At 46.7% G+C, this 23266-nt stretch overlaps 1 protein-coding gene across 1 annotated transcript in view; it reads right to left on the reverse strand.

Annotated features, from left to right (window-relative positions):
- Positions 1 to 1265: 1265 nt before the first annotated feature.
- FCRL4 (Fc receptor like 4) overlaps positions 1266 to 23266 on the reverse strand; it is a 29488-nt gene continuing 7487 nt past the window's right edge. Inside the window, exons 7-13 of the mRNA XM_025860607.2 lie at positions 22292 to 22579; positions 9373 to 9486; positions 8261 to 8288; positions 7251 to 7333; positions 6955 to 7023; positions 2766 to 2797; positions 1266 to 2666 (exon numbers count right to left, since the gene is read on the reverse strand). Of these exons, the coding sequence (XP_025716392.1) occupies positions 2550 to 2666; positions 2766 to 2797; positions 6955 to 7023; positions 7251 to 7333; positions 8261 to 8288; positions 9373 to 9486; positions 22292 to 22579 (731 nt within the window). The 3' untranslated portion in view covers positions 1266 to 2549. The remainder of the gene's footprint in view (positions 2667 to 2765; positions 2798 to 6954; positions 7024 to 7250; positions 7334 to 8260; positions 8289 to 9372; positions 9487 to 22291; positions 22580 to 23266) is intronic.

Genomic DNA, 23266 nt, shown 5'->3' on the forward strand with positions numbered 1-23266 from the left:
ACGTTCTACAGACACCTGCTCGCCAAGGCCAGACTGGCCCCTGGCAGACAAAGGGGCCAAACCTGAGCTTTTGATGGAGTGGAAGACCCCCGTGAGGCCAGCTTGCTATGTGGTGGTAGACTGTTTACATCAGATCCCTTCCATCACAGGGAGGACAGGATTTTTTTCAATGATCATTTATTCTCTAAAAGTATTTATTAAGCACCTACTGTGTGCCAGGCACCATTGTAGGTGATCGGGATCTATCAGTGAGCAAAAAAGACAGAAAGTGTTGTCCCTATGAAACTTACTTTCTGTTACAAGAAGTGTAATAAATAAGTAAATTTTGTAGTATGTTTTGAAGTGATGTGCTATGGGGAAGAAAGTCAAGTGGTGTAGATAAGGAGACTAGCAGTGCTGGAGATGGGGGATAACGGTTTCCAAGATACATGTGATTGCGGGTGGGCCCCAAGGCCTTGATGGACATCTGGGAGGAAGAGCTCCCCACGCAGGCTTTAGGGGGGCGTTTGCCTGGTGCATGCATCGTCTGGAGCTCAGTGATGAGGGGAGAGAAGCAGGAGATGAGGCCCTGGAGGCCCGGCGGGGAGGTCGGTAGAGCGATGTGGGCACGTAAGCGGAGGAGAGAACTCACTGCAAGGGTCTGAGCACGTGACCACGGTGTTAAGAATGGGGGGCACGGAGGGATGACACCAGCAAGGGGGCCTCCACGAGGGTGGGGTGCTGGTGGTCACAGGATGCAACGGTGTCTGGGTATGGATATTTTAGTATTTTATTGTGGAAAACTAAAAACATACAAAAGCAGAAACTAGTGCAAAACCCCCTTCCTCCCACAATGTGCCTGCCACCCAGCTTCAGAAATGGTGCACACACAACCAGCCCCATTTCATCGCACCCACCCTGCTCTTACTGGGTTATTTCAAACAAGGTTATATCATTTAATCCACAAACACCTCAGTAGGAGTTCTTAAAGATGAATACTGTATCTTTAAAATAAAACATAACCATAACACTATCACTTATATCCAAAACATACAATAATTTCTTAACATTAGTGTACAAATTTCCTTTAGAATTTCCTAAGTGGTATTTTTCTTAACTTGGTTTGAGTCAGGATCCGAAGAAGGCTGGCCATCCCTTTGGTTTATGTGTGTCAAGGCTCACTGAGTTTGTAGGGCTTCCCTCTGCTTTCCTTCCCTTCCTCCCTTCCTCCCTCCCCCCTCCCTCCCTCCCTCTACCCTTCCTTCCTTTCTTCCTTCCTTCCTTCCTTCCTTCCTTCCTTCCTTCCTTCCTTCCTTCCTTCTGTCATTGGTTTGGTGAAGAAACCCAGTCATTTGTCCTGTAGACTTTTCCACTGTGTGGATTTTGTTGATTGTAGCCCTGTGGTGCCATCTCATGGTGTAATGTTGTAGTTCCATGTATTTCCTGTAAACTGGTGGTTGCATCTAGAAGCTTGATTGGATTCAGTTTTGATATTTTGGGCATGAATACTTTGTAGGTAACATTAAATACTTCCATCAGGAGGCACATAATATAATTTGGTTTTTGATAGAGCCTAATCAGTAGGTGTCCCATGAAATATCTGGTCAAAATAGTGGTTTGCTGTTTCTTTCGTTCTTTCTTCATTTCTTGGAAGAATTATTTATTCCCACATCAACTATTTGGTGGTGGGGAAATAGCATTTGGAGAATACAACCCGTGGAAATGTGCTCACTGCTGTCGGATTGCTAATTATTTCTAGGCCTTTTCAGTGGACAGACCTAGGAAATAAATATCTTTGTTTTAAAAAACAAGGTTTGACATCAGCTTATGCTGATAACTTCCAACTCAAATTTAGATTTGTATGGCTATCAGTCAACTTTTTAATTCGATTTTTAAAATTTCTTTTCTCTACTGTTAAAAATCTTTGTCTGAAATAACATTAACATATTTGCCTTTTGCTTTTGGAAGCTCAGCCTCGAGCCTGCTTCTCTAGCTCTTCAGATGATTTTGTAAAGTACCTAATATCCTGTTTAAATTCTTTTCTCTGTAAACCACTGGAGTGGATTATTTTGTCTGCAACTGAATCCTGACGGTGTAAACAGTATAAGCTGGAGGGGTGGCTCTGGGTATCGTCTGGGAAGGACCTAGGCACTACTCATGGCTAAGCCAACTGATGCAGATGATCCCCAGTGGGACAGTTGTCGGAGACTCGTTGAGCAGAGACCTGAGTCACTCAGTCGTGTCTATGTGCAAATTCCAATTAACCAAAATTTGTGCTTCTGCTTTCAACAGGAGTACTTCTTCCCCATTTTTCCTTTCCCCTAAATCAGACCCTGGGGAACACATCAGGTTAGGCTCAGAGCAGGTGCGCAGGGTCTTGTCTCACCCGTGCACTCTGGTCACTTGAGCAAGTCTCTCAGTGGCCGCCCCATCACCATTTCAGAGCAGGTGAATTAGTAGTCCCGGATGTGAATGAACATGGGCAAGAAGAACTGGTACATTGGAACCAGTTGGTCACTCCTAGGACCCCGAAGACGGCGCTGAGCTGGGGGTTTTGGATCAGGGACAAGTCATGCGAATTGGACATTCTCATAACTTTCCACGGCGTCTTCATCCTGAGACCTGACCTCTCCAGCTGAGTCCTCTGGGAGCTGTGTCTTCACCGAAGAGTAGACAACTGAGGTGTGCTGGGGTGGAAAGGAGATAGAAGGAGAACTGGAAAGAGAGAGGGAGGATGGGGCTGGAGGTAGTGGTGGGAGAGAAAACAGTCAGGGACTGATACTCACCTTGTCCTCTAGAGATGTTCTGGACGTGCTGGCTGTGGAGGGAAAGGGTCTCACTGAAGTACGGGCAACAGGACCCGTTTAGAACAGGCTGCAAGCTTTTCCTCAGAGGATGGGAGCCACTGAACCTTTTCCACCCGTGGTTATGTTTCCCACACGCCGACCCCCAATGTGTCCTATGGCACATGTGATTTTCTCTTTTACCGTTTCTTAGCCCAATCCTCTGCAAGTTCTTTATAAGCTCCATTGATCTGTAAGGTCCCTCCTTACTACCACACCAAGAAACCTTGCTCCCTTCCTTTACCAGGTATCAACACATAACATGTCTCTGTTTTAACTTTTGCCTCTCTTAACTTAGAGCTCCTCCATCTCACTCTAACCTCAGAGCACCCCCGTGATTGCTCAGCAAGTTCCCATGAGAATGCTTCAGGTGTGTGCCCATGGGAAAACCCTCCCTCACATTAGTGTGTTCTAGTTCTTAGTTTATTTCCATGGTTTTCTAGAGATGGAGCCGCAGTGAGGGTTAGCGGGTGGGATTCGCCAGATCCTACATGTTAGAAATTAAGGGTCTCGGAGAACAGGATGGAAGCATCAGAGCCATTATGGAGACAGAGACCAAAAAAAAGTGCCTCCGGGATAATTGGGGCTTCTCTCTTTATCACCATATTCTTACCATTGACTTTTCAGGGTTATAGATCTTTTTAACGACGTGGTAGAAACTATGTACTCTTTTCCCAGAATGTTAATCATATACATGGAACTTTGCATACAATTTTAGGGGCTTCATGCAAACCTCAAGGAACTGGGGAAGAAATCTTGCCACAGATCATTAATACATGAAGTACCTGAAACAGAACTAGTCCACCAACAGAGTGCTCAGCTTCAATGGTGTTTTGACAAATACATCAAAGAAAGAGTGCAAAGAACAGCAAGTGATCAAGCTAAGTCTATATGATGCTTTCAGTTAACCCAAACAACTTGGAGGCAGTTCTAATTCTACCATTCAAAAGGTCCTGCTTAGTGGGGATGGCTGAGAAAGCAAAGTGACTAACAAAGCAGGTGATCCGGGTTGGTCAAATATAGTGATGGGCTCTATAATCAGCAAATACGGCAAAGACAGAAGACTTGGTCTTAGCTCTGTCTTTTGCAGACTTTGGGATCACTGGGAGCAATGATGTTTGCCATCATTTGTAAAAGAAGTTCAAGATCAGGTTACAGTTGAAATTTCTAAGAGGCACAAAGATATTGGGGATTTTAAATTCCCAAGTGAGGCGCCAAAATTGGAAAAGCAACCTATGAAATGGGAGAACATATTTGCAAACTACATATCTGATAAGGGGTTAATATCCAAAATATATGAGGAACTCATGCAACTAAATAGCCAAAATACTATTACTACTAACTTAATTAAAAAATGGGCAAAGAATAGACATTTCTCCAAAGACTTACTAATGGCCAACAGATATTGAAAAGGTACTCAACATCACTTATCATTAGGGAATACAAACAAAAACTACCATGAGATGTTAACTCACACCTATTAAGATGGCTGTCATTAAAAAGACAAGATGACAAGTGTTGGTAAGGATGTGGAGAAAAGGAAGCCCTCCTGTACTGTTGGTGGGGGTGTAAGGCAGTGCGGCCACTGTGGAAAACCAATATGGAGAATCTTCAAAAAATTAAAAATAGAACTACTGCATGATCCAGCAACCCCACTTCTGGGTATATACCCCAAGGAATTAAAGTCAAGATCTTGAAGAGATATTTGCACCCTGTGTTTGCTGCAGCATTATTCACAGTAGCCAAGACATGGGAACAACCTAAGTGTCCATTAACTGATGAATAGAGAAAGAATATGTGACACACACACACACACACACACACACACACAGACACAGACACACACAGACACACACAGAGTGGAGTATTATTTAGCCTTAAAAAAGAAGGAAATCCTGACATTTTGACAATATGATGGACCTGGAAGATGCTATGCTAAGTAAAATAAGCTGGACACAGAAAGGAAAATACTATATATCCTCACTTTATATTTGGAATCTAAAATAGGCTCATAGAAACAGACACTAGAACAGTGGTAACCAAGGGCTGTGGGGAGGGGGAACGGAAGTAAAGGTCAAAGGATACAAAGTTTGAGCTATGCGGGGTGAACAAGTTCTATAGATCCACTAGAGAGCATCATGCCTACAGCTAATGGTACTGTCTTGTATACTTAAAATTAGCTAAGAGGGTAGATCTTACCTTAAATGTTCTAACCGGGCACACAGATTAAGAGTAATAATGGGGGTGGAAGATAACTTTAGGAATTATCATTAGGAGATGATACATATGCTGATGGTTTCACATCATCCACTTGTATACATTAAATATGTACAGCTTTTTTCCATGTCAAAAAAAGTAGTGAGCTACTTAGAATATGCTAGAACATGGATGAGTTGCAGAACGTTATTATGTTAAGGGACAGAAGCCAGACAAAGAGACTACCTTCCATAGGTTTCCATTTACTTGAAATTGTAGAAAAACAAAGCTCTAGGGACAGAAAGTGGGTCAGTGGTGGTCAGGGTAGAGTTGGAAAAGTTATCTGCAAAGGGGCAGGAAGGGACTTTCTGGGTGTTGGAAACGTTCCACGTCTTGAAGGTGGTGGTGGGTCTGGGACTGGATACATTTGTTAACATTAATTAAATTGTGCATTTTAAATTAGTGAATTATACCGTATGTAGGTTATACCTCAATAAATCTGATTAAAACCATAAATTTGAGTGGAATAGAAACTCGAGGGCATCACACTAAGTACAATTATAAAACTTGTGTTGCACTTATGCGTTAGTATTTGTGTGTGTGCATGTTCACACCGGCTAACAATACAATCTGTATCTCTTCCTGTGGATTACAATAAAAATGTTTGAGAGCCACCAGTCTAGAGGGTTGAGAGCGCTGACTTGCAGCTGGTGGTATTATCAACACATTGCTGAGGCAGCATGTGTCCAGGGACAGATGTGATCCCGCTTGGACACAGGACAAGAGTATAGCCAAGGGGGCCCTGTCTAGCAGGGCCGACGGGTACCAGGGGACGCCAGCAGCAGGAAGCTGGATGTGAGTGATGGGGGAATGAGGCACCAAAGGAGCTGTAGGAAGGAACATCTGACAGGGAGCCTCAGAAGAGAGCGTGCACGCACCTCACACAGGGCCCACTTCTGCACCGGCCAGCCAGGCAGGTGGACGCCAGCTCCCAAGCACCAGCTGGGTGCGTCCTTCACGCTCAGGTTCCCAGCGCCCTCCAGGCCACTGAGGGGTGGCCAGCCACAGAAACAGAGAAGCCAGCTCCATCCTACCCTCCTGCCCCTGCAAGCTCCCATCCTGAAATTGCCTGAACGAGTGGAGGGCTAAGTGTTCTGACAGTGTCCACTTGCTGTCTGTTACCTAAGAGACTGGAGAATGTGTTGAAAAGCCTGTGCTGCCAAAATGTTCATCCGAAGGGCCTGGGCAGATCTCCCACAAAGTAAAGTTTCAAGAAACAGTGGGAAACACAATTTTTGTAATGAAGTCACAGGTCTTACTTGTTCAGTGTATCGGTCACACAGGGTTGTTTATATGGACTAACTGAGCATTTCTCTATGTGTGTATATATATATATATACATTACGTGAACATGTATCTATAAATGTTCTCACCGCATAGTAGGTGGCTTGTAAACCTCATCACTTGACTACTTAATTCATTACTTAAAAGAAATTTTCTGGGGCACCTGGGTGGCTCAGTCGGTTAAGCGTCTGCCTTCAGCTCAGGTTATGATCCCAGGGTCCTGGGATCGAACCCCGCATCCGGCTCCCTGCTCGGCAGGGAGTCTGCTTGTCCCTCTGCCCCTCCCCGCTCCTGCTCATGTGTGTTCTCTCTGTTAAATAAATAAATAAATCTTAAAAAAATTTCAAACATACACCTTCACGATCATGATATCGATTAGAAGGATGTTCAATTTCTCTTCTGATCATCAGCAAAGATATATGATGCATTTTTAAGTGTCTTTTTTCTGTCTTTAGAATCTAAGCACCACTGTAGGGGTTTTTATCTGCCTTGTTTGCTGACTGACTCCTTGTACATTCCGCAGTACCTAGCACCTAGCTTATGTTGAACGAAGGAATATAGTTTGCAGCCAGAATCTTCCCCAGAGACTTACCAGCCGCTTCTTGTCGCAGCTGAATAAACTGGATCTCAGAATACACCAAGCCTCCCTGTCCGGAGTGCCCTGCAAAGGAGAAACAGCGCTTTCTAGGCTGCCCCCCACCCCAGAAGTATGCGCTACACAGGCCTCTTCTAAAGCTCGTCCCCACGCTTCTTGGACGTAGGATGAGGCGGTGCTTTCCTGCGGGTCTGGGTTTGGGACACCGTAAGGAGACCAGGCCTCCCCCAGGCCTCAGGCACATTATCTCTCCCTGGCTCCAGCGGGAGCGGCTTCCCCGCGGGGCTCCTCACCGTTGTCATATAACCGCTGCAGTTCCACAGGAGCAGGGCACCCTGCACGGAGTGCCTTTCCTCGGTCTGCGGCGGGAGGGCTCCTGCGAGACACGTAACCGCATGATCATCCCTGGAACGTCATACGATGCACGGCAGCGGGATGGCCAGAGAGGGAGGGGCACGGAGGGGGGTAGCCAGCGGAAAGCAGGGGACCCGGGACCCAGAGAGGGAGGGGCATAGCGGGGTTGGGAGAGCTGGACGGGAGGGGTCAGCAGATGGCAGGGGACCGGGACCGGGAATGGTTTAACTGGACGTTCAGTAGGTCCATATAGAGCCCGATTGTTCTTTTGAGAGCAACCGGAGGACCGGTATGGCGGGCTGCTGGGAACAGGCTGACCACTCTCTGACAGCTTATTAACAACCAGCTCAGAGACAGAGCGACCACTCTCAATTGGTTAAAATCCTCGCCTTATCCCCAGAGGTGGTGACTCCATGTCTTCACACTGTCCCGCCTGGACAAGTCAGGAAGGAACTGGACACAGTCTGTGCCCCAAGTCACTGGCTACCACCCAAGCCTGAGACATGCAGGACCATGTTTTCCAAACCAAAGTTAAAGATACAGAGTCTGAGGAGCATATGTGCATGTGTGGGACAAGAGAAAATGATTCGAAACCAAGACTTCCCCGGAAAATCTGGCACAGTCACTGGGCACATATTTACAGCCACGCATCGTCTGACTAGGGTGTCATCTGCGCCAGAAATATTGTGTGCCCCCCTAGAAGATCTGTCATCTTTGGTATCACCCATTTGGATGAGTGGATAAATTTCACATAAATGGATCCAAATACCTGCAAAATCCACGATAGGAACTATTAGAAGGTTCTAGAAGTTGTGATTTGGGTCATTTCAAGGGATGTGAAAATGCGGGCACCTAGCCACAGGGACAGAGAGACAGGACTTGACCTAATTGTGTGAACCCACAGTTCTGCATATTCTGTTCTTGGAAGACCCGAAGGCTGAGGCCTCACCTGGCTGTGTTTCTCAGAAAACCATCTCCTGCAAAACAAAGCAAAGGCACGTTCGTGTCAGCAGAGGGAGCTCATTCTCAAACAGTTCACACACACAAACTGCCTTAGAGAGGTCATCAGAAAAAGTCAATTCAAACATGCACCCTGTCCTCGATTTTTAGGGAAATGATCTGGAAGAGGATGGAACAAAGTGCATAACTTGCTGGGAACAGGGCTGCATATTCCTGGGTCAAACATGCAATTACTTGAGACTTGATTAAGGTCGAAGGCTGTGAGGATACACCTCAAGAAACACTAAATAGGACCAAATAGTCTGGCAGGCAGAGCAGTGCGGGGCTGCAGGCGGACTTTGAGGAGCATCCATGGTCATGCCCGGAGGAGCCTTGGGCTCCCACTCCAGCTCCAGCTCGCCGAGAAGGCTTGTCATCCAAAGCGGCCCATGCAGGGCACAGGGATGGTGCTGAGAACAACGTGATGGGTTGAACAGAACTGATTTAAACCAAGAGACAGAGTTGGGGGGTGTGGGTAATTATTCTAGAGCCAGAACAGCGTCTGTGCCCATCTCCCACACGAGGCTCTCTAGCACCTGAAACTAGTCTGAGCTGGGCCAAGGCAAGAAGCCTCTGGAAGAGCGACTCTCCCCCAGGTAAGGGAGGAGCTGGTGGCCTGGCCTAGGGGGACCCCTGCTCTTGGAGCGCAGGATGGAGGGTTCAGGCTTTGGCACAGGGAAGTCTCCGAGGAGGAGGAAGGATGCGGATTAACCAGCTCCCATTCTCAGAGCCCTGTGACATATTGTGACTGCCCGTTTATGGGGGATTTAGGATGGGCTGAAGTGTGTAGTTGACGAGCCTGTATGAGCCAAAAAACTGCCCAGAGAAACAGTTTGGATTAAGTTTTTGAAACTTTACATAAAAAATTGTACTTCCTTCCTTAGTGAACCCAACTAGTACAAGCAACCCTCAACCACAGTATCTGTTCAGCTCCCCTCCGTGAGCGGTGTAGGTCTGTGGGTGTTGGGCTGGTAAGAGGGAGAATGGTGGGTGTGCTGGTGCCCGAGGTGCTTGGCAGGGACAGGGCATGGCCTCTAGCAGAGGGTAAGAGACAGCACAAACCTGACTTCCTCTGGTGCCGGTGGCAAATCCACAGGGCCACCGCCAGGAGAAGAATGCTGAGCAGCCCCCCAGTGGCTCCTGCTGCAACAAGGCCGCTTCTGTTCCCCGGAGTGCCTGAGGGGGAAGAGCCTGCGTGAGCCCCGGGGTTAGGGCCATGATGCCCTGGAACCTTTCCTCAATGGGGGCTGGGGTCCTGAACCCTGGCGGGGGAGGGAGGAATCTAACAGACAAGGGCGAGGCCAGGGCTGGTGCACACAGGAGGCAGACTTCCACTCTGGGCGGCTGGCCTGAGCCTGAGCAGCAGGACGGGACTCTGTGCTCTGGTAGGAGGTGCAGGCTGAGGGTCTGGGGGACGGGGCGTGGCAGAAGAGGAGAATGCAGCCAGCTCTCTCCACCGACCCATCGACATTGGTTCAAAAATTAGCATTTGAGGGGAATCTCTCTCTTTCTCTGTATGTCCCATCTTCTAGAAATCTGGCCTTGGGAATTTCCCCAGGCCACCTGGGAAGGTGTGACCTGACACTGCTGTGTCAGCCCTTCAGTAGGACCAGCACTCCCCAATGGGCACTCGTGGACCAGGAACACCATTACAAAACCACAGTGGGGCACCACAGGGAAACAGCACTGTCTCCATCCTCACAGAAGCTCCAAAGGGGAGGAGAGAAGCTGGTGGGAGCAAAACCTCAGCTGTTGGGGTTTCTGATTTTTCCGTTGGGTTCATTCTCCTATCTTCTCATTCAAGAGACTTCATCTGGCAGATTTGTTCATTCATTGAGCAGACATTTACTGAGTCCTGCCATGTGCCAGGCCTTGAGGACAGAGCAGTGAACAGGACAGTGAGGTCCCTGCCCTCTAGGAGGAGTTTATAGCCCAGGGAGGGGAGGCAGACAATAACACATAGATACATTTGTGAAAAAGCAAATGTGGAATAAGAGGGGCAAAGAGTGGGGGGCGGGTAGAGGTGCTTTGCATGCAGATCCTTGGTCCCCAGGTAAACCAAGTTCAGACTTTGGATACCAGTACCCCAGAATTACACGGAGAATATTCACATATCAGAACGACAGCACCACGGACGGTAATTCCTGGTTATGGCATGGTGTTCTGCATCTATGATTCCTGCCACAAAGCAGACACTCGGTACACATGGCCACTGGCCATTGGTGATATTTGTCTCCATGCTTTCCCTTCCTGACAAAATCAACAAACCCGATGTCTGACCTATGAGTGGTTCTGCTGGCAGATAGCAGTTCATGGGGGTCATGAGCCCAGCCTCCCCACCATGACGGCTAAACCAGAGGAGTGGAGTGCCGGGGAGAGATCCACGGGCAGAGCAGGTTGGCTGCTGTGTCCTAGAGTGAATCTTCCCGATTGCCTGCTGGGGCAACCACCTGTGCAAAAACAGAGTCAGCCATCTGCTGGGTACCTGGGGTTCCAGACCTAATGAGCAGAGGGCAAATCTTTCCCCTTCCTGGTAACTCTATCTCCTAGAAGAAATGTCTACTCTGGGAGGAGTTGAAATTTGTCTTAGTTCGAAAGGCACAGAACAATTATGCACCAACACATAAGAGAGTCTAGAGGAAATGGGTACATTCCTAAAAGCACACAACCAGCCAGGACTGAATCATGAAGATCAGACAGACCAGTGATGAGTAGGAGATTGACTCAGTAATAAACCCTCCCACCAAAGAAAGCCCAGGCCAGATGGTGTCACTGGTGGGTTCTACCAAACACTTAAAGAAGAGTTAACTCCAAACCCCTCAAAGTCTTCCACAAAACCGAAGAGGTGTGAACATTTCCAAACTCATTTTATGAGGCCGGCATCACCCTGACACCAAAGTCAGATAAGGACACAATGAGAAAAGTACAGACCAATATGGCTGATGAATATAGAAGCAAAGATTTCCAAAGAAGATATATGAGTAGCCAATGGGCACATGACCAGGGGCTCAACATCACTGATCATCAGGGAAATTCAAATCAAAACCACAGTGAGATATCAGCTCACACCTGTTAGAACGGCCATTATCAAAATGACAAGGGGTAACAAGTGTTAGTGAGGACTTGGAGAAAAGGAGCCGCTCGTGCACTGTTGGTGAGAAGGTAAGCTGGTGCAGCCACTGTGGAAAACAAGTTAGAGGCTCCTCACACATATAGAAATAGAACTTCTATATGATCCAGCAATCTCACTTCTGGAGATGTATTTGAAGAACACGACATCACTATCTGGAAGAGACATCTGCCTCCCCATGTTCACCGCAGCACTGTTCACAGTAGCCAAGACACAGAAACAATCTAAGTGTCCATTAATGGACAAATGGATCAGGAAAATACGGTACACATCATCCTGTATATATACAATGGGATATTACCCAGCTGTGAAAACGATAGCCTGTCATTTGCAACAACATGAACGAAACTTGAGAACATCATGCTCAGTGAAATCAGTCAGACAGAAAGACAAACACTGTAAGAGTTCACTTAGATGTGGAACCTAAAAACACCGAAGTCATAGAAACAGAACGACTGGTGATTGCCAGGGGCTTTGGGGGGTGAGGGAAATGGGGGGACGTTTGTCAAAGGTCATAAACTTCCAGTTATAAGAGGAGTAAGTTCTGGGGACATAATGCACAATGTGGTGACTAGTTAACAACACTGTATCATACCACCTACATCCTCACTACATGCACATGCACACATGCATGCACACACCCACGCACGATAATTATCTGCGGTGACAGAGGGGTTAAATAACCCTATTGCTGTAATCATTTCTCACAATATACCTCGAGCAAATTACTAAGTTGTATACCCTGAATTTATACAATGTTATATGTCAATTATATCTCAACGAAAGTGGGAGATAAGAGAATAGTGTAGACTCTGTAACTAGTTTGGCAGGTTAAAATCCCAGCTCCTCCACGTCCTAGCTGTGTGGCCAGGGAAAAGTATTTAATCCCCCTGTGCCTCAGTTTTCTTATCTGTAACATGGGGAGGATGGTAACCAAGTATCACTGTGGGTGTTGGATTCAATGAGTTAATGGATGTCAAGTGCTGTGAAACATCCCTGGCTCGTGGTGCGTGCTGTTTCTATGTATTAGTTCTTCTCTGGTGCCCCTCACACTGCGCCTAGGCTCTCGGGAACTTCATGCTCCCCTCCAATCAGCCAGGGGACACCCCCACACGTTAGCCTGCACCCGCACAGCACCACCCTGGCCAACGTTGACCCATTCTATGGACCGAATTGTGTCTACTTCCAAATTCATGTGCTGACGCAGCTCTAACCCCCAGGGTGCTGGTTTTGAGGACGGGGCCTTTGGGAGGTCAGGTTTAGATGAGGTTGGGGGGGTGGGCCCTCCTGATGGGATTAGTGTCCTTACAAGAAGAGACACCAGAGACACCTCTCTCTCTCTCACCCCCTTTGCTGTGTGAGGACACACCTGCTCCAAGAAGGCAGCTGTCTGCAAGAAAGAGGGCTCTCCCCCAGAACCTGACCACACTGGTACCCTGATCTCAGACTTCCGGCCTCCAGGGCTGTGAGAAATGAATTTCTGTTGTTAAAACTGCATGAGCTAAGACAGCCCTCGTTAGCCTGGTGCTCCGGGCTACTGCAGAGTTTCTCTGCTGCTAGAAATTCTCCCATTTCTGAGCCCAGAGATTTTGCATATGGTCCACGAAAGAAAAGGTCTAGTAAGAAATTCCTGCTCTGCCATATGTCACCTGAATCCTTGACATCTGCTTACTCTCTGAGATCACCTGTTTCCTTAACAGAGGACGATGTCTGCCTTGCAGACTCATGCAAGCCAGCCCAGTGCCATGTGTGAGCAGCCAGGTGGCTGCCCGGAGCTCAGGAGGTGGACGCATTCTACTGACCTTAATTCCAAGGGGAGGATGAACACCTTCACCCAGGTGTGCATTTCCAGCAGACTCCTCACTGCCCTCTTCAGGGAGTGTAGCCTTGGGCTCCCCAAGGACACTGTTCAGTACAAGAGTCTTCCTGGATAAGCAGCCCTCCAGCCTGCAGAGCCCCTCTGGGTTTCCGGGCCGGCAGATCTTTGGGGGGTGGGGGAAGGGTGCCCCTTGGCAGCTTGTTGCTCTGCTGACCTCTTCTCCCTCTTGAAATGCCATCCACACGACTACCAGGCTCAGTCTCTGCCCATCTGTGCTGGGGATTGCACCCACTCTTACTCTTCACTGAGAAATTTCCAGAGTGAGAGGCACATAGTCCCGTGGCATCCGCTGGTGGGAAGACCTGCCTGGGGAGGGCCCCTTGGTCACAGGACCCGCCTCGAGGGAGCTGAGGGGAAAACTGTAGAGCAGCTGGGCCGTCCCTGTAGCGGCCCCTTCCCACAGCTGCTGCCCCAACTGTTCAGGGTCACAGCTCGGTCAGGGCTCAGCGCTCACAGAGACTGCACGGTTCTCTGCCTGCTTAGCATGGCAGGAGGACAGCAGGCACTGGCCTGTGGGCTCCTTCTTCGGAGGACTGACAATGCCCTCTGTGTCTCTGAGCTAAGTGATTGTGTGGAGGTATACACTTTGTGGCCTTGTGCACATTACCAAACCTTTCTGAGCTTCATACTCCTTTTCTGTAGAATGGAGATACTGATATCTTGGTCTTCTGGGATTGTTACTATGGTCAGTAAAATAACGTGTGTAAAATTCATTTATTCTGTAGATATTTACTGAGTGCCTAACATGGGCTAAGCCCTAGTCCAGGCACCGGGGATACAATAGTGGTCAGAATAAAGAGCTGCCGGTCACTGGAGCAAGACGGCGGAGGAGTAGGAGACCTAGATTTCGTCTGGTCTCAGGAATTCAGCTGAATAGGGATCAAACCATTCTGAGCACCTACGAACTCAACAGGAGATCGAACAGGAGAGTAGCAACAACTCTCTGAACAGAGAAGCGACCACTTACTGGAAGGTAGGGCGTGCGGAGAGGTGAATCCGAGGCGATATTCGGGAGGACAGACGGTGGGGGAGGGGGCCTCCGTCGGCCGCTTCTGGCAAGTGCTAGAGCCGCGGAGCACAAAATCCGACCTTTTAGAAGTCGGCTCCGCGGAGGGACGTCACTGCAGTGGCTAAGCGGGGGGTGGAATCCTCCCGGGACAGTGTGGTCTCAGGACCCTTGGGGTCACAGAGACCGGGGGTGCCTGAGTGCGCCAGAGCTCCCAGGGATCGGAGCGGGGAAGCCGGCTGCACAGACGGAGCAGAGTCGCGGGCTCTCAGCTCGGGGTTGCCATAAACTGTGATCTGCGGCCCAGTCGGGGCACGGCTCCCCCAGCAGGGACCCAACAAGCAGCAGATCCGGGGAGACTCCCCTTCCTTCCTGGGGAGGAGCGGTGCGGGAGCGCACTGCAGGGATCTGCTGGGTTTGGAGATTCCACACGGGGTCGGGTGCCAGACATAGAAACGCTCGATCACAGGCCGGGTGAGCACGGAGTGCGGCCGGAGACCGGGGACATGGAAGTGACTGCTTTTCTCTGGGGGCACACTGAGGAGCGGGGCCCCGAGTTCTCAGCTCCTCCGGGCGGAGATTGGGAGGCCACCATTTCTGCCCTGGTCCTCCAAAGCTGTGCGGAGAGCTTGCAGGGAACAAAAGCTCCTGAGAACAAACCGGAGCAGCTTCCTTAGCCCGGACCAACAAGGGCGGGGCAATTCCGCCTCCGGCAAAGACATTTGGGAACCACGGCAACAGGCCCCTCCCCCAGAAGATCAGCACAAACAGCCAGCAAGCCAAGACCAAGTTGATCGATCAAGGAGAATGGGAGAACTCCAGCGCTAGGGGAATACTGCACATAGATTCATGGCTTTTTTTTTTTTTTTACCATGATCCATTATTTCATCAAAGTTAATTTTTGTTGACTATTTTTTTTTATTTTTCTTTTTCCCTTTTTCAACCAACATCTTATCAATCCCTTTTTTTAAAAAAAAAACATTTTTTATTTTTCATTTTTAGAGTCATATTTTATCCCTTCATAGTAGTTACCCTTATTTTTGGCATATATATATATATATGTTGTTCTCTCTTTAAAATTTTGAGGTACAGTTTCTTCTAACAGATCAAAATATACCCTAAATCACTAGTGTAGGGCTTTGTTCTAGTCTCCTGCCTGATCAAATTCTCTCCCTTTTTCCTTTTTTTTTCTTTTTTTCTTTTTTTTCTTAAATCTTCTTTCTTTTTTCAAACAACTTATCTTACCAAGTCCTTTTATAAAATCTTTTATAATTTTCACCTTTACAGTCATCTTCCATCCCTTCATTGTATCAACCCTTATTTTGTACATATATGTCTTTCTTCCTTTAAAATTTTAGGAGGCACTTTTTTCTAACAGACCAAAATACGCCCAAAATCTAGTGTGTGGCACTGATCTATGCACTAGCCTGATCATATTTGATCATATTCTGCTTTTTTTTGTATTGTTTTGTTTTTGTTTTTATCTTTTTTTTTCTTTTTCTCTTTCTTTTTTCTTTCTTTCCCTTTCTTTTCCCCTGGTTTCAGGTCTTTCCTGATTTGTATACAGTATATTTGCTGGGGACGTTGTTAACCTGTTAGCATTTTGTTCTCTCATTCATCTATTCTCCTCTGGACAAAATGACAAGACGAAAGAAATCACCTCAGCAAAAAGAACAAGAGGTAGTACCGTCAGCCAGGGACCTACTCAATACAGACATTAGTATGATGTCGGACCTAGAGTTCAGAATCATGACTTTAAAGATACTAGCTGGGCTTGAAAAAAGCGTGGAAGTTATTAGAGAAACCCTTTCTGGAGAAATAAAAGAACTAAAATCTAACCAAATCGAAATCAAAAAGGCTATTGATGAGGTGCAATAAAAAATGGGGGCACTAACTGCTAGGATAAATGAGGCAGAAGAGAGAATCAGTGATATAGAAGACCAAATGATGGAAAATAAAGAGGCTGAGAAAAAGAGAGAGAAACAACTACAGGATCACGAGGGCAGAATTCGAGAGATAAGTGATATGATAAGATGAAACAACATTAGAATAATTGGGATCCCAGAAGAAGAAGAGAGAGAGAGAGGGGCAGAAGGTATATTGGAGCAAATTATAGCAGAGAACTTCCCTAATGTGAGGAAGGAAACAGGCATCAAAATCCAGGAGGCACAGAGAACCCCTCTCAAAATCAATAATAATAGGTCAACACCCCAACATCTAATAGTAAAACTTACGAGTCTCAGAGACAAAGAGAAAATCCTGAAAGCAGCTCGGGAGAAGAGATATGTAACCTACAATGGTAGAAACATTAGATTGGCAACAGACCTATCCACAGAGACCTGGCAGGCCAGAAAGGACTGGCAAGATATCTTCAGAGCACTAAACGAGAAAAATATGCAGCCAAGAATACTATATCCAGCTAGGCTATCACTGAAAATAGAAGGAGAGATAAAAAGCTTCCAGAACAAACAAAAACTAAAGGAATTTGCAAACACGAAACCAGCCCTCCAAGAAATATTGAGAGGGGTCCTCTAAGCAAAGAGAGAACCTAAAAGCAGCAAAGAGCAGAAATGAACACAGACAACAGACAGTTAACAGTCACCTTACAGGTAATACAATGGCACTAAATTCATACCTTTCAATAGTGACCCTGAATGTAAATGGGCTCAGTGCCCCAATCAAAAGACACAGGCTATCAGATTGGATTAAAAAACAAGACCCATCCATATGCTGTCTGCAAGAGACTCATTTTAGACCCAAAGACACCCCCAGATTGAAAGTGAGGGGGTGGAAAACCATTTACCATGCTAATGGACACCAAAAGAAAGCTGGGGTGGCAATCCTTATATCAGACAAACTAGATTTTAAAACAAAGACTGTGATAAGAGATGAGGAAGGACACTATATCCTACTTAAAGGGTCTATCCAACAAGAAGATCTAACAATTGTAAATATCTATGCCCCGAACATGGGAGCAGCCAATGATATAAGGCAATTAATAACAAAAGCAAAGAAACACATTGACAACAATACAATAATAGTGGGGGACTTTAACACCCCCCTGACTGAAATGGACAGATCATCTAAGCAAAAGATCAACAAGGAAATAAAGACTTTAAATGACACACTGGACCAAATGGACTTCACAGACATATTCAGAACATTCCATCCCAAAGCAACGGAATACACATTCTTCTCTAGTGCCCATGGAACATTCTCCAGAATTGATCACATCCTAGGTCACAAATCAGGTCTCAATCGGTACCAAAAGATTGGGATCATTCCCTGCATATTTTCAGACCACAATGCTTTGAAACTAGAACTCAACCACAAGAGGAAAGTCGGAAAGAACTCAAATACATGGAGGCTAAAGAGCATCCTACTAAAGAATGAACGGGTCAACCAAGAAATTAAAGAAGAATTAAAAAAATTCAGGGAAACCAATGAAAATGAAAACACAACTGTTCAAAATCTTTGGGATACAGCAAAGGCAGTCCTGAGAGGAAAGTATATAGCAATACAAACCTTTCTCAAGAAACAAGAAAGGTCTCAAATACACAACCTAACCCTACACCTAAAGGAGCTGGAGAAAGAACAGCAAATAAAGCCTAAACCCAGCAGAAGAGAAATCATAAAGATCAGAGCAGAAATCAATGAACTAGAAACCAAAAGAACAGTAGAACAGATCAACGAAACTAGGAGCTGGTTCTTTGAAAGAATTAACAAGATTGATAAACCCCTGGCCAGACTGATCAAAAAGAAAAGAGAAATGACCCAAATCAACAAAATCATGAATGAAAGAGGAGAGATCACAACCAACACCAAAGAAATACAAACAATTATAAGAACATATTATGAGCAACTCTATGCCAGCAAATTAGATAACCTGGAAGAAATGGATGCACTCCTAGAGATGTATCAACTACCAAAATTGAACCAGGAAGAAATAGAAAACCTGAACAGACCTATAACCACTAAAGAAATTGAAACAGTCATCAAAAATCTCCCAAGAAACAAAAGCCCAGGGCCAGATGGCTTCCCAGGGGAATTCTATCAGACATTTCAAGAAGAATTAATACCTATTCTCCTGAAACTGTTCCAAAAAATAGAAATGGAAGGGAAACTTCCAAACTCATTTTATGAGGCCACCATTACCTTGATCCCAAAACCAGACAAAGACCCCATCAAAAAAGAGAATTACAGACCAATATCCTTGATGAACATGGATGCAAAAATTCTCACCAAAATACTAGCCAATAGGATCCAACAGTACATTAAAAGGATTATTCACCATGACCAAGTGGGATTTATTCCTGGGCTGCAAGGCTGGTTCAACATCCGCAAATCAATCAACGTGATACAATACATTAACAAAAGAAAGAGCAAGAATCATATGATCCTCTCAATAGATGCAGAAAAAGCATTTGACAAAGTACAACATCCTTTCTTGATCAAAACTCTTCAGAGTATAGGGATAGAGGGCACATACCTCAATATCATAAAAGCCATCTATGAAAAACCTACAGCGAATATCATTCTCAATGGGGAAAGGCTGAGAGCTTTTCCCCTAAGGTCAGGAACGCGGCAGGGATGTCCACTCTCACCACTGCTATTCCACATAGTATTAGAAGTCCTAGCCACAGCAATCAGACAACAAAAAGAAATCAAAGGCATCCAAATCGGCAAAGAGGAAGTCAAACTCTCACTCTTTGCAGATGATATGATACTGTATGTGGAAAACCCAAAAGACTCCACCCCAAAACTGCTAGAACTCATCCAGGAATTCAGTAAAGTAGCAGGATATAAAATCAATGCACAGAAATCAGTGGCATTTCTATACACCAACAACAAGACAGAAGAGAGACAAATCAAGGAGCCTATCCCATTTACAATTGCACCCAAAACCATTAGATACCTAGGAATAAATCTAACCAAAGAGGCAAAGGATCTGTACTCAGAAAACTATAAAATACTCATGAAAGAAATTGAAGAAGACACAAAGAAATGGAAAAACGTTCCATGCTCATGGATTGGGAGAACCAACATTGTGAAGATGTCAATGCCACCTAGAGCAATCTACACATTCAATGCAATCCCCAACAAAATACCATCCACTTTTTTCCAAGAAATGGAACAAATAATCCTAAAATTTGTATGGAACCAGAAGAGACCCAGAATAGCCAGAGGAATACTGAAAAAGAAAAGCAAAGCTGGCGGCATCACAATTCCGGACTTCCAGCTCTATTACAAAGCTGTCATCATCAAGACAGTATGGTACTGGCACAAAAACAGACACATAGATCAATGGAACAGAATCGAGAGCCCAGAAATGGACCCTCAACTCTATGGTCAACTTATTTTTGACAAAGCAGGAAAGAATGTCCAATGGCAAAAAGACAGTCTCTTCAACAAATGGTGTTGGGAAAATTGGACAGCCACATGCAGAAGAATGAAACTGGACCATTTCCTTACACCACACACAAAAATAGACTCCAAATGGTTGAAAGACCTAAACGTGAGACAGGAGTCCATCCAAATCCTAAAGGAGAACACAGGTAGCAACCTTTTCGACCTTAGCCGCAGCAACTTCTTCCTAGAAACATCGCCAAAGGCACGGGAAGCCAGGGCAAAAATGAACTATTGGGATTTCATCAAGATAAAAAGCTTTTGCACAGCAAAAGAAACAGTCCACAAAACCAAAAGACAACCGACAGAATGGGAGAAAATATTTGCAAACGACATATCAGATAAAGGGCTAGTATCCAAAATCTATAAAGAACTTATCAAACTCAACACCCAAAGAACAAATAATCCAATCAAGAAATGGGCAGAAGACATGAACAGACATTTCTCCAAAGAAGACATCCAAATGGCCAAAGGCACATGAAAAAGTGCTCAACATCGCTCGGCATCAGGGAAATCCAAATCAAAACCTCAATGAGATACCACCTCACACCCGTCAGAATGGCCAAAATTAACAGGTCAGGGAACGACAGATGTTGGCGGGGATGTGGAGAAAGGGGAACCCTCCTACACTGTTGGTGGGAATGCAAGCTGGTGCAACCCCTCTGGAAAACAGTATGGAGGTTCCTCAAACAGTTGAAATTAGAGCTACCGTTCGATCCAGCAATTGCACTACTGGGTATTTACCCCAAAGATACAAATGTAGGGACCCGAAGGGGTACGTGTACCCCAATGTTTATAGCAGCAATGTCCACAATAGCCAAACTGTGGAAAGAGCCAAGGTGCCCATCGACAGATGAATGGATAAAGAAGAGGTGGTATATATACACAATGGAATATTATGCAGCCATCAAAAGGAATGAGATCTTGCCATTTGCAACGACGTGGATGGAACTGGAGGGTGTTATGCTGAGTGAAATAAGTCAATCAGAGAAAGACATGTATCACATGACCTCACTGATATGAGGAATTCTTAATCTCAGGAGACAAACTGAGTGTTACTGGAGTGGTTGGGGGTGGGAGGGATGGGGTGGCTGGGTGATAGACATTGGGGAGGGTATGTGCTACGGTGAGCGCTGTGAATTGTGCAAGACTGTTGAATCACAGATCTGTACTTCTGAAACAAATAACGCAACATATTTTAAGAAAAAAGGAAAAGAAGAAGATAACAGGAGAGGAAGAAAAGGGGAGTATGTCAGAGGGGGAGACGAACCATGAGAGATGATGGACTCTGAAAAACAAACTGAGGGTTCTAGAGGGGAGGGGGTAGGGGGATGGGTTAGCCTGGTGAAGAGTATTGAGGAGGGCACGTTCTGCATGGAGCACTGGGTGTTATGAACAAACAATGAATCATGGAACACTGCACCAAAAACTAATGATGTAATATATGGTGATTAACATAACAATAAATAAATTTAAAAAAAAAGAATAAAGAGCTGCCTTCATGAGGCGAGTATGGGGGAAATGGGAGGGACAGAGACAGGGCAGGGCAGGTGGGATTAGTGCTTTGAGGAAGAATCCAGGGGAGTCTCGAGATGGGGTGCCAGGGTGAAGGGCTCCTGTGTTACACAGGTGGTTTGGGAAGGTCTCCCTAAAGAGGGGAGTAGACTCTTGGGGGAGGTGAGAGGTGAGCATGAGGATATCACAGAAGAGCAGTGCAAAGGCCCTGAGGTGGGATCATGACTAGAAGGCTTGAGGAAGAGACAGGGGGTCATGGTGGTTAGAGTGGAGGAGGGGAGGGGAGGGAGTGGGGAGATCAGGTCAGAGCAGCAGGGCCGTGGGGGCCAATGAGGATGATGGCTGTCACTCTGAAGGAGGTGGGAAGCCAAGGGAGGATTTTGTGTAGAAGAGCAACATGACTTAGAGTTTCCTTCTGATGCTGCACTGGGAATAGACTGTGGGCAGCAATGGTGATGCTTCACCTTCACCTTCTGCTGAAGGCCAGTGAGGATGTCACGCAGTAACCCAGGGAAGGAGCCCTGGTGGCTTGGGCCAGGGGGTGGCAGTGGAAGTGGGGGGAATGAGTCACATCCTCACTCTGTCCTGAAGGTAGAGCCAGCAGGACTGGCAGGTGGATTCAATGTGGAAGACAAAATAAGAAGAAGAGTGAAGAATGAAGCCCCGAGTTTTGGCCTAGGCAAGTAGGAGAGTGGGGTTTTACATTTACCCAGGGGTGCTCCAAGCCGTGAAGACTCACGGAGAGGCGAGGACCCTGCAGCGCGGTTAACCGGCTAACGTTGCTCTTTGACGTCAACACGTGATGGAGCAGAGGACAGACGCACACAACCGTCTCCGGGGCGTGAAAAGGCTCCTGGCCGGCACCCCCTCACTGGAGAACCTCACCGTAACCTGAGTATTAATATCTGTGTGAAGAAACTGCGTATCGCCATGGAAGGCGGCCCAATGGAGCCAGAAAGAGGAGAATCACCAGGAGGGCTGGCCATGTCCACCCCTAACCTGAGAACACTGAGCATGAACAAGGTCCCTGGAGACTCAGTCTCACCTGTGACGGTGACGTTCAGGGCCCTGCTGCGGGCCAGGCCGTGGCCATTGTCCGCTGTGCAGTAGTAGCGCCCCGCATGGCTCCCCCCGACGGCAGGGATCTCCAGCTCTGCTCTCTGGGAACGCTGACGCTTGCTCCCCACACTCTCCCCTGTGTCCTCTCTGTGCCAGAAGAATGTGGTGTACCCTGTGCCTTCAGCCACGGAGCAGACAAGGACCAGACGCTCCCCTGCAAGCACCTGTCCCCCCTGGGGCTGGGTCTCCAGGAGCACTGCTGACACCGGGACACCTGCGTGAATGAGACAGGGCAGGTGAGGCCAGCTGAGGCCAGGTGAGGGCCCCCGGGATGCCTGCGTGAACACGAGAGGGCAGGTGAGGGCAGGGCTGGTACGTTGGATGGGGACACTCTTTATGTGCCTTGAAGATACACTCCAGCAGGGGCTGGCTTTGTAGCCTGTAGACTGTGGAGTTTGGACCTAGAACATCGCCAAATGTAAGAGTTCAATCCTGACACACGGAGCCCCGGGAGAGAAAAACTGGTTATCCCTGAAGAAGCCTGTGAGTTTTGTCTGATGTCCTAGCTGGCAGTCTGGATGGTCCGCAGGGACAGGTGGCAGAGAGAGTGGCCCCCGAGCCGGGCTGGACCACTCCCATTTCCAGGAGTCCTACTTTTGTACCTGAGACCAGACGATACTTACCATATTTATTGTGCGTCGCATGTGGTGGGCATTCCCATTATTTGCTGCTATTGATTAGGAAGAGGCTGAGGATGATCTCCTTAATAGTTTGCCCCAAGATCTGGCCTTCTAGAATGTGTCAGCTCAGGACACCTTGCTTTTTGTTTGTTTTCCCTAACTCTTGTATCTAACTTCATGAACCACTCTATTATTTCGAGGTGCTAGAGTTCCAAAGGAAGTCTGAATTTTTAGAAAGATAGTGGTAGAAATGAGCCCTGTATTTCTTTTATTATAGTACC

Source organism: Callorhinus ursinus, unplaced genomic scaffold (genome assembly GCF_003265705.2).
Source record: "Callorhinus ursinus isolate GAN/ISIS: 27379988/994484 unplaced genomic scaffold, GSC_fseal_2.0 scaffold88, whole genome shotgun sequence".
Classification (NCBI taxonomy): Eukaryota; Metazoa; Chordata; class Mammalia; order Carnivora; family Otariidae; genus Callorhinus; species Callorhinus ursinus.